A 12,456-nucleotide genomic window follows, 5' to 3' on the forward strand; every position below is an offset into this window, starting at 1 on the left:
AGCATATTTGTGTGAAATCTCTGATTCTCAAACTCTGTCACTCTCCTAGCAGTCCATAACATCTGGTGTTATGATGGAGCTCGCTGTATGTTAATGCGATTCTTATTAAATGGCACCTTCTCAAATATGTCCACAAAATATATATTTTTAAAACTTAATAATAACACCATTAATACTACTACTATAACTTCTGCTACAGCCAATGATGACTGCTTATTATTATTATCATTATTATTATTATTACCACCATTTTTTTCACGTCATACAGTTTATAATGACGTACCTATTTCAACCAAAATAGATTATTTCCTAACCCTAACCCTAGTCTCACCCCTAAACCCTATTTAACCCCTATTATTATTAATAGTAGAAGTAGTTTCATTAATTACCATCTGTTTTTTGTCGTAACATATAACTATATTGTCATGTTGTGTAGCTATTTAATCCAAAATAGAATATTTCCTAACCCTAACCCCCTGGCAAGAGGTCAGGGTTAGTATAAAATTACAAAATACACTAAATCCTAAATACATAAAGAACTCACAATCCTCTGTGCTGATGTTTCAGCAGCAGTCGTTCCAAAACTGAGGCTCTGGTGCCCTCTATCTTCATGTCAAGGTGGCAAAAAAAAGAAAAAAACATCAGTGACCAAATGTAAACTGATCAACTGTTTCTTGGCAATATCCTTCATTTGGAGACGTTTGCAGTCAAAGTTAAAGTATTTCACATGACGTGTAGCCATGAATCTACGACGTGCACCAGAGTAAATAAGATATTATTCTGCCAACAGAGACTTATGTAGAACCTGATGCTGATACTGTCAGTGATGCTGAATAATTCAGTTTGAATTTTTTATTTTTTATTTTTTTACAAAAGCAACGCATCACTTTGATTTTTTATTTACAACAGTGTCTACAGGTCACTTTCTTTGGAATAAAACTGTTCCTTTGTTCTGTCTTTTTCTAACACAGTTGTGGCATGTTGTGTCCACCTGGAGTACTGTTGACCTTCTGCGAGGCAGCTACCTGGTTAAAGAAGTCCATTTTCAAGGCTGTTCTTGCTCGAATCAAAACTCCATTATAGATTTTACCTCCAGGGGAACCCAGGGCTCACAAGGTCCTTGGCAATTTTACCTGAGGAAGAAGCTAAAAGGATTTGAATCTCCGAGGATGGGGGAGGAGAGGGAGGGTGTGAGGACCAGAGAGAGGGTGGGATACGTACCCCAGGACCCGAGCCCCTAATCTTTCTCTGCCAAGCAGGGAGCAAAGCAGAGCAAAAAAAATGGAGATTCAGATATGGTTCAGTGGCACTGAACCCCAGAAATCAGGGCCTGCAGAAGTGGTGGAGGAGGCAGAGAAACCTTGAAAAACAAGGGGTGGAAAAGAAGAGGTGAGAGACTGCTGTGGAGGGGATTTGCCAGGGGAGCCGGTTTCAGCTCCCAGAAACGAGAGCTTCCAATACATTTAACATATATGAAAGAACAACAGCTCTCTCCTCACACCATCCTCAACTATTTGTACTAACAAGACAGATGGAGGCCAAAGATGCAGACAGATCACATCAGGACATCTGTCACTTCATGGCAACAGCCTCCTTAATAAGTGACAAGGCTTCCTCACCCGTGGGCACAGGATGGAGGGGGTGGAGGGTGGGGTCAGTGTCTCGCAGCAGTGGCAGTGCAAAGCAGCCGTCAAAGTCATGTGGTGCCCCCCTTTTTTTTTCTTTTTTTTTTAAACAACTTGTCCCAATTACAGCCAATCACATGCGATCTGTGCCCTTGATTACCATCCTGGGCAGTAGACATCAAAGCCGCCTTCTATGGAGCGCTGACACGAGGCTGTGCAGTAATTAGTGGACTTCACTGAAGAGGGTTTCATCACCAAATGTTTTCAAAATACAGAACGTCTTCATTTGCAGGGGAGGGGGGGTTCACGTCGGGAGAGAATGATGCCCTACAGAAATAATTAAAACATAATTACAGCTCATCAGCTGTGCAAGTGCTCACAAAGTGCTGTCGCTGAAGATCTGCCGCTCTCCTCAGGGCATCAGCGGAGTAGCAGGCCACATGCAGATCCTAAATTCACAGCGCAGCCGTACTTACACCGAGTAAATGCTTATGTCTTATTACCAGAAAAACCAGGAAGAATTTAAATTGGCCACAACAGCCCAAATTCGTCTCGCTGTTAAATCTGTACCTATGAGTGCTTATTATCCTCGATAAACACCTGCATTTGTTAAAAAATATGTTGTCTGTCAAGGACGAACCAGGCAGCGCTCATCAAACCGGAGAGCACAGAATGCACAGCAGGTCGTTAAAGCAATAACTTGTCTCCTCGGCTGACGTGTCAAACCGCATGCTCTGTGAAAACAGACATGCACAGATTGAGGAGCCAGTCAACCTTTTAAATTGACATCATGTTGGCTCTGTCCCCCAGGTTACAGCATGGGGCTGATGGCCATCGCTTCTATGATGACCACTTCATGCACACATGGCTGGCAGTGCGGTCCCGTAAGGGGGAAAGTGCACGCTAAGTGTTTGTGACGAGCGCTAAGGCCATTGCTTGATTCCAAGGAAGTAACGAAGGCCAGACTGCAGGCAGTGTGTTTTCTCCGTCCACCTGATGGCAGACTTCTAACAACCCCCGGTGTCAGGCCGGCTTAGAGTCACGCATCCTCCCTCTCCGCAGACCCGTCCACAGCCGTCACGGCATGTGTTCATTCCTCCCAGACCGGAGCCGAGGAGCAAAATGGCACAATCGTCCCAATCAAGTCTGGTTTGACGATGTATGGCCTGTGCGTAATTCACAAAACAAACCAGTCGAGAGAGTGTGTTTATTTACATTTGTGTATGCCAGGAAGAGCATAGGCTGACAGCACATTAGGCTAAAATAGAAGGCCAAACTGGTAAAATAAAGACATGATGAAGCTACATTAAAAAAAGGTAAATACCATTAAATGGAGGGTGGGGTGTGCCATTGAAAACACTTCATAAATAGTTTATGACACACTTTAATGTAGTTGTAAGCACATATGAGAGCATTTTTAAGCTTAGATGAATGTGTTACATACATTATTAAGAACTTATTAGTGGAGTGGTCAACAACTATAACTCCCATCCATAGATGATGTATAAACAGTTAACAAAGGCGGGATAACACTATGTAATATAGCCATATAATTACACACATGAGCAAATACGGCCATTATGAACTGCTTATATGCATGTATGCACTGTACAAATCATTCACAGGCGGGTTTAAAACTCATAAAAAAATATAACTATTTAGCAGTCATGGAGGTTTCATGAGAAGAGTTGTAGTTGTTGACAAGTACATTAAGAAACATTTAAAAAGTCCTTACATCTGCTTGCAACTATATTATATTTTGTTATAAACGCTTTACTTATTGATTATGTACTGCTTAAAAATACTAAATAAAGGGCATTCTTTAGCCTCCATACTTGGCAGAAACAAGTAGTTGAAAAGACAACAATAAGTAATGCCAATTTTGCATGACACTCTGAACTCCAATGGCCTTTCATATCCATCCGTCCATTATCTGTGCATGCTTATCCTTACTCAAGGTGGTGTCCTGCCCCTCAGCACACAGGTTTTCAGCTCATATCCTGTTTTTATGCATTAATTACAAGACAATTAACTTGTGTCTGTGGTATAAACTTCTAACCCTCGTATTCAACCATTTGTCAAAGTAGCCATGACCACAGTTTAAGTCTTTTTATGGAGATACTCATAAATGGCTGCTTCACCTAATCAATCTAATTTACAGTTAAGAGTTAAACAATTAGAGGAAATAAAAGAGTTAACTAATTACTAACAATCAACTGGATAAAATAATCGTATGGTAAAAAATAAAATATAATTAATAAATTAGCCCACATCAAACCAATATACAATTCAGCAATTAGTGCTGTTCAACATGCTTCATAGCAGCAGCAAAAAATAATACCCCCAGTGTTGTAATATGTAGTAACAAGTTACTTCCACTAGATGGCAGCGCTATTCAAGAAATGTGTTTAGTTTTACATGAACTACTGTCACATCCACAGCCTTTACTGACGATATGATCTATGTTTTAGACCAAGATGTTTTTAAACGACATGTATATTAGGATAAAGTGTGTGAATAAGTGAATAAATAAATACAACGACAACCTCAGAGTGAAAAATCCAATTTGTCACCATAACAAATATAATTCATATGATAATGTAAACAATACTGTAACCATTGATTTCACTGAGAGAGGAACTCTGGGTTCTCTCCAGCACCATTAGTAATGAAAGTTAGTGGAAATTGTGGGAAATTCAAACAACAGGAGACCATTCAGTGTTTGCCTTAGAACGTTTCAAATACAAACTTGAAATACTAACTTAAAAAAAGTAATCTGTTGTGAAAAAAGAATTGCTTTTATTTAGTAAATTATTTGCAATTTATAATTCTGATGTTAACAAAGCATAGAAAATTGATTTATTTTTGATTGTATTTTTCATTATTACTGTCCACAGTCCTATTAATGTAGTGCGTATACAATATTTGTCACAATGTTTACGAACCCCATTGAATTTAAAGGCTCTAATAAGAGGACTTGGAAGGTCATTTTCCAAGTTGTGATGTCGTCCTCGACGTCCCTATTGCAGTGTTTTTAAGCGGTTATTGATATGATAAGTGAGGAGAAAATATTGTAAGTACACTGTTGTTTAACAATGAATAAATTAATTAAAAAGTTAATTTCATAGGTTGTCAAAGTTCAACTGTGAAAATATATATAATAATTCAAAATGTGTCTCACAAAAACAGCTTTGCAGTGCAATTTTGGCTTCATTTTATAGCTTTGAATAATAGTAATAATAATACAATACAATAAGTACAATAAGTAATTCCTTTATTCATATAGCACATTTTAAAACCAGATTTACAAAGTGCTGTGCAGACAGAATAACAGATAAAAGACAATGAGACAATAAATACATAAAAAGAACACGCGAAATACATGATGCATATACTGTTTGCAAGAATAAAACATGATTAAACATGAGAGCAACTAATTAAACACGTCATTGTGGGTTGGCTGTACACAAGAAAGTTGACAATCTACTGTCCACCCCTTTGAAAAAAAAAAATCCCAACTGTATCAAAAATAATGGCATGATTCAAGACTTTTCAAGAAGTAGAGAAAAGGATCAGATGAGAACCTTCATCATTTTAGTGTGTAACTTGAAAATGTATTACAAGTGTATTCAAATTGGAATGCATAAGGTTAATAAGAATAGGAGGTTATACGCAGTTCTTCAATTTATCTGTGCAGAAAATGCCACTGTCTGTGGTCTGTACTGCAGTGGCAGAGTAAAAGAGTCATTCTTGACCTTGGAAGCATCAGTAGCAGTTATAGTCTTAACCCAAGGTCCTCTTTTTTTTAAATAAACCATAGTTTTTAAAGGATCAACTCAACGTACCGTGGTAGTATCTAGCTATGAAGGAAGTTTTGATTTTATTTGTTCGAGTTTGAGATATCCATATCTGAGATTTCTGCCTCCATTACAATTCAATGGAGGAGAACTGTTTATGGTGCTTTGACAGCAACATCTCTCTCCAGAAGCAATGCGCCGGTCAATCACTAATCATCAGGTTTCACTAAGAATATTTATTTGATAAAATGTAGGTGTCATATGAACTGCAAGGTCCAATCCAGGGTAATGGGGACACTGTTTCTGGAAATAAATGTTGCTGTTAAATTCTATTCAAATCCATTTTATTTGGGTAGAGGCAGAAATCTCAGAGTCAAAACTGGGGCCGATAAAACCAAAACTACCTGCATGGCTAGATGCCATTACAGAGAAGTAATTTGTAATTTGAGTGAACCTTTCCCTTAAATCGAGGTCGATCAAGTGCATCTAGTTAATCTGAGATAAAAAGGGGGATTGCTTCAAAATTACACAAATTTCCGTAGATCTGCATACAAAAGGTAGAAAATATAAGAAGACTGATTTAACTGCTAATATGCACCTATATTAACTGAAAACAAAATGAAATATATATGACATAAACCATGATCTTTTCTAGAGTTAATCTAAAATGTCTCCAGTGGTACCGACCTTGTGTGTGCCCTGGTATGTTCATTTTATAAGTTGCTAAAACATCATGAAGCGTACCAATACTCTACCCTGAACTACTGTTTTCAATGGCATGATTAAAACCTAAGACGATGCCTGACACTTGATGCCATGTAGAACGTGACTACCGTCCATCGCTTAGACACTTACACCCATTTGGAAAAGAAACACTAGATTCCTGATTGATGCTCTCTTTGACCTCCATCGGGAGCGAGTCAAAGAGATGATCCTCCACAATCAGGCAGCTCCTGCGCAGGAGGCTGCACTGACCGAGCTGAGCCGGGAGACGATCCAGACAGTTTCCCTTCAGTTCCAGATGTGTCAGCTGCGAGAGTTGGCCGATTTTCTCTGGAATGGAGGAGATACAGTTGTGGCCGAGACACAAGGTCCTCAGTTTGTTGCACTTGAACAGTTGCTTGGGAACTACCTCGACTTTGTTGCCAGTAATAGCAAAATGTTGGAGGTTCTGCAGAAAGCCAGCCTCCAGTGGTATCACCACTATAGAGTTATGGCTGACATCCAGGTACCTCAACTTGAGAAGGGTGAATAATGATGAGGGTAGAGACTCGAGCTTGTTGTGTGAGAGATAAAGCGACTCGAGGTTTTTGACGTGGCTAATTGACAATGGAATGGTGATGATCTTATTGTGCCAAAGTTTGAGGCACGTCAGTCTCTTGAGGTGCTGAAAGCTGATAACCTCCTCGATAGTACGAATGTTGTTGGATTTTAGATCCAGCTCCTGCAGGTTGTTCAAACTGAAGATAGCGTGGGGGATTCGCTCCAGCTCACAGTTAAGAAGCTCCAGTTCAGCGAGATTCATTATTTTCTTCAAACTGTTGAGCACTAAGAGCTTTGTACCATCATTATGAACAACCAACTTGACCAGATGCGGAGACAGATCTGTTATGTTTGTCGGGATCTTTGTGAGGTTGCTTTTAAGATGCAGGATCTTTAAGTGCCTGAGGTCTCGCAGAGACTCGAGTCCGATCATTTTGTTGTTTTCAGAGTTCAGGTTACCAACCAAGTAGAGTTCCCTTAAATTTTTCAACAAGTATACCCAGCTAGGAATCTCAGCAACATCTGTGAATTTGACATGAAGGCACCGGAGGTGATCACGAAGAAAAATGAAAGCAGTCTGTTCAACTTTGGCTGGACAGTGATAGAAGTGCAGCTCCTGGAGGTTTATCATTTGGGAGATCTTAGCTGTTATCCTGGCCTCTGGGATCAATTCTAGTTTGAGGATTTCCAAATCGGTGAGATCAAACACAGCGTCTGGCACTCCGGAGAGCATAAAAAGATGGAGCTCCAACTTTTCTTGAGAATTGCGCGTCACATGCTGCCGCAACTTCTCGAAGGTCCACTCGTGGTTCAGGCTGATTTCCCGAAGTTTGTTCTCACTCACCTCGGAAAGAAAAACACCAAAACGCTTTGAATACAGCTGGTCGTACTGATCGACCATGTGGAGGAGGAACGCAAAGTCGTTCTTAACATCTGGAATGTCACTGAAGCTGCTCTCCTCTCTGACTTTTTCAAAGGAATACTCCTTAAGTGGTCGCCGAAAAAGCCAGAACAGTGTGTATATACAGATCATGCCATAAACGCATATGATAGCAATGTAACTAACAAGGAGTTTCTTTAACATGAATGCCATGTTGTGTGTACAATGGAACTTGGCATATCCAGTCAGATGCTTTATTTCAGGTTCACACACATGGTCAAAATCTATAGAGGCAACAAAAGTCATAGTGTAGCACAGGATCAAAATGAATTTGACCGTTTTGATGACTGTCTGAATGGCATACAGCCTGTAAATCAAGTCACTGTCCTCCACATGGGCACGGAATTTCCGGACTTTTTCGAACAGGGCTTTTGCTTGCTCACCATCTTTCTTGTCCAGTATGGTCATGGAGGGAACTTCACTCACAAGCTTTTCAACAGAAAACGTGACCCCAGATTTAGTCAGCATTGGGGCGGACTGGTTTGGACTCCCCTCCTCGCTGCTTGTGGACAAATGCTTCAGGAGGGAGGAGGCACCAGCCAGTCTCTGCTTGTTCTCCTCCGAGTCCTCGCATGCGGTCTCAGACAGTGCTTTGGTAGTCCAAGGTGATTCGAAGCATTTTCCCAGTATGGAAACGAAATGTTCTATTTTGGAACTTGTCTTTGGGTACTTGAACCAGAAGTTGCTACTGACCATTAATACGATAGTGTGGATTAGAGCGAGGTACGGGAAATATTTGGAATACCAAGGGAGGGCAACGTGGTAGCACATCTGGTTGACAAAAACATACTGCTGAAAATCCAGCTTGGTTCTAACACCTGTAGGCTGCGGCTGCCCAAAAGTACCCGACTGTGTGAAGTGAATTGTAGGAGCGATGGTGTCAGGAGGCCTTTTAGCCATTAAAGGAGCGGCCTGCTCTCCGATGGCACTTTCTTTGTTCCATAAACTATCAGCTGTCTCTGGTGGTTGGGATCCCAAGAACCCCCCAGACCCCTCTGGAGTTTGTTCCATTATGGGAAGACAAACCACTTGGTCCTTAGTTAACTGCATAGTTCCAGAAAATATGGCCAACATCAACATGACAATACCGAGATAATCCATGAAGACATCCCACCATGGTTTCAGTATTCGATAAGTTGGCTGGATGTCATTCAGGGAGGCGACTTCTGTGAGGGTGAACATTCCTGCAACAGAGAATATTAATTAACATAATGCTCTCATTACAAAAAGTATACATAATATAAGATTCCTATCCCAGTAGATGTTTTTCGCCATCTTTTGAATTGTTTCCACATAACCTCTCCTAGAGTCCATAATGAAAGGAAAGAAAGGAAGGAAGGTTTGTGTATGTTATGGCCACCTTGATTTCACACATAGGCTTTGGAACAGGCAGCTGTAAGATGACTTTCTGCAGTAAAGTACATGTTTTTTGAGTAAGGTCAAATTTCCATATATTTGCACCTTTCATCCTCAATCAAGCTTAATAGAACTACTACCGCTGTCTTAGCAATTTTATTTTCATTCTTTTAGCTGTAACCAGCCGCGTGTGTTATGTTATGTTTACAGTACATGAATTCATGAAGATAAAGTATGTGGTACTGCATGCCTTTTACTTAGCTTAGCTTCCTAACAGTAATTCGACAGTTATACAGCTACTGCTTCCCTCACAGAGGGCAAAACTAATGGTGTATTGTGGCAGGCCTTGCCAACTTAAAATCTAAAATGTCCATGTTTTTCACCAGGAATTTGCTCTTGGATTGGTGACAAAGCGGTAAACAAGTGGTAAGCTCCTTATTGCCTGAGATTTTAGAGTTGTAACTTCATTTCTATGGTGGACAACTGCAAAAAGTACCAGTTTAATGATAAAGATTTCCATATAATCTCAAGTTTTATGTCACAATACTGTATTTATAAATTATTTTTACAGGATATGTGTGATAAAGAACATATCCAGGCTTCTAGCACAACAGAGTTTGTCTTGTCATAATCCTGTTTACATCCTGCAGTGGCTTGTTCATTGGTCCAGTTCATTTGAAATACACTGTGACCAGAAAACAGATATCACAAAGAGAAATGTACAGGGCCCTATAATCCAGTACAAAGCAGTCCTGTTGTAAATCATATCTTTTGAGACACTCAAAAAGTGACGATGTGACAGAGAGGTGTTGATTACTGTACGTTGTGGTGCTGTATTAGATGACTTTAAACTCTAATGTGTTTCTAATATTACATTTCTACTCAACATAGACAAGTTACTGGAAACCGCCCTTTAAAACAATGCATTTAATACAAAACAAGAGAGAAAACACCTGAAGTAGTCTCAACAAAGATGGAACATTTACTGTAGATTTACTGTGCTGCATTGTTTTGCATTGTAAAGGCGTTTCTACTTTTCTGGTCACTTATGTATATCACACCTTGGTAGGAATGACATTTCCTGGCTTTACCAGTTGACGATTACCAGCCAATGTGACCAGTGCCCTGTGTATTTTGGCATACTGAAGACTGGAAGGATACACTGGTTGTGTCCTCCAATTTTAGGCCAGGCCACATTTCCCAGGCACACTTGGAGGAGGCTCGGAGAGGACGGCCTTGTCAGATTGTTATGGATTTAGAGAGGACACTACCCTTGAACTGGCACACAGCACAGTTGTCTGCTGAGACAATTTATGCTGCAAACCGGAACGCAGTCTGAACTATCCATAGTGCACCTTTTACATTACTTTTCTGTGCATTGAAACTAACAACTACCTTACTCCAAATGTGCCCTGCCAGAACTCACTACCACCACACACACATACCCACTATCATACTGGCTATGTGAAGCCTTGATATGTTGACTACTGTTTGGAGTTCATTTGCAAAACTAGATGAATGCCATTCTTTGATTGATTTAATGCACTAAAACAACATGATTTAGGAAAATAAATAAAAACGGAGATGCCTGTTTTTGCAAATGAACCCTTCATATATAAAACTCGCTCTACATATCAAAGTCTTTTCCGTGTAGGTCATTATGAATAATAAGAATAAATCATCTGTGCCACCACTGCGAAAATTCTATTGTGTGCATGAAGGTCACTATTTTCAATGAGGCTGCAGAGCAGGCTGAGACCGGCTACAGCAGCAAGACGCATCCATGGACACAAAACAAGAGGTGGACCTGATGTCAGTGAAGCCTTTAAACGCAGCACTAAAATCGGGGTTCCGTTAGAGGAAATCACGACTCGTTCAGATAACATTACTGCACTAAATTCACTGCTGGTTCATCTTTAATAGTCTTCCCGACCCCGCTATTTTTCTCTCTCACCCCGCTATGAAGCCTGCTAACACTATCAGGGCAGAACAGAGCGGTTATATTTGAGGACCCATAATAACCTAGATGAGGACCAGCACTCAAACGCACGGACACGCACCTTCAGGAGGTCTGATCCAGTTATGTCGATGCCAGCAGTACCGAACAACGCCTCCATTTACATGCCATGTTTCGCCGCGGTGACGAAGCCGTCCATTCTTCGCATCAGTTCAACCGTGGGCCTGCTGGCCGGGCCGTAAGCAGCTTAGCTGACTACCCCCACTCCGCTTCAGATGGTCGGGTCCTCTCTGCCTCTGCCTGTCGACGCAGCCGGCACGGCAGCACCAGCTGCTGGAAGCTGCACCCGGCTTGATGTTATCCACACACTCGCCGAGGTTGATCCTCAATAGGTGTCACCATGACCATCAATTTGCAACAGTTCTGTTGTAGTGTGCAGGATTAGTCTCGCCTAATGTTGCACAGGTGTTGGGGGGTTTTATTCCACATCAGGAGCCGATATGATGTGCAGCATATAGCGCTTTGAAAACCTTGCACGGATTGACAGTAGAGCGGCAGATGACCCACTGAAGTTAGGGACCGTCGTAAAAGTGCAAAGGATGTATTTTAAAGTTATATTACAGCTTTGTTTTGTTATATCAAAATATTAACGTTACATGAAACCTTTCAGTAGATTAAGAGACTCATAGTAGATCCATATTTTTTCTATTTTTGAATATTGGAAAAAAAGTACCTGTTTGTCATCAGAGACACTTCAAACTAACTTAATTTTGATGTGTCCCATTCTTTGCACAATATCTATTTTTTTTAAGTATAACCCAACGAAAAGTTTCTGCTGTTTTCCTCAGTAGCTTTGTCATTTTATTTTGTCATAGATGCTTCAAACCACCTTTTTTTGTTCTTGGTATTTACATACCAACCAAGAGGCAATTTACCATTTGGCTAACACTGGTATATTTACAGTGGTGTTGATGAATGTGCATAGTCCCTGTAAAAAAAATTAAATAAATTCCAGAAATAAATTAAAGAAATACATTTAAAACATTAAGCAGACCCCAACTTCCCTTGTAAATTCAGTCAAGGTGACTTCATCAAGGACTGATCCTATTGCAGCCACAATTCATGAGGAAAACCTATGCAATGTGTCCAAATGAGGTCTTTGTTTTTCTCAAATAACTTTCAAATTTTTTGTTATAGACACTTAAGAACTTTATGTTTTCATCGGTGCCTCACGAACGCATAATAATAGACTAATCTTCTTTGCCTTATTAATCCTCATCAGCCAGCTGGTGATATCTTATCACACAACACAACTGAGGACATTCAATGTGTGGTTGCACCTTTCAGATATCAGGTCACATACTTTTTTCTCTAAAATAAAATAATTCTCAGTCAATTCAGCACTATTGCTTTCACCACACTGCATCACTGGTCTGATCGAATGTTTTGTGCTGTTTGAACTTTCAGAAATTCCAACCTAAGAAAGGACATTTACAAATTAAATTTTTATTGGTCAAC

At 40.2% G+C, this 12,456-nt stretch overlaps 1 protein-coding gene across 1 annotated transcript; it reads right to left on the reverse strand.

Annotated features, from left to right (window-relative positions):
• Window positions 1-6,251: 6,251 nt before the first annotated feature.
• On the reverse strand, window positions 6,252-8,807 carry lrrc8db (leucine rich repeat containing 8 VRAC subunit Db). The gene has a single exon (XM_070909043.1). The coding sequence runs from the start codon at window positions 8,805-8,807 to the stop codon at window positions 6,252-6,254; it is 2,556 nt and encodes an 851-aa protein (XP_070765144.1).
• Between the last annotated feature and the right edge of the window lie 3,649 nt (window positions 8,808-12,456).

This window comes from Enoplosus armatus, chromosome 7 (assembly GCF_043641665.1).
Source record: "Enoplosus armatus isolate fEnoArm2 chromosome 7, fEnoArm2.hap1, whole genome shotgun sequence".
Taxonomy (NCBI): domain Eukaryota; kingdom Metazoa; phylum Chordata; class Actinopteri; order Centrarchiformes; family Enoplosidae; genus Enoplosus; species Enoplosus armatus.

What these genes read in the sequence shown, in the direction of transcription:
- lrrc8db (XM_070909043.1), bottom strand. Translation starts at nt 8,807, where the DNA reads ATGTTCACCCTCACAGAAGTCGCCTCCCTGAATGACATCCAGCCAACT.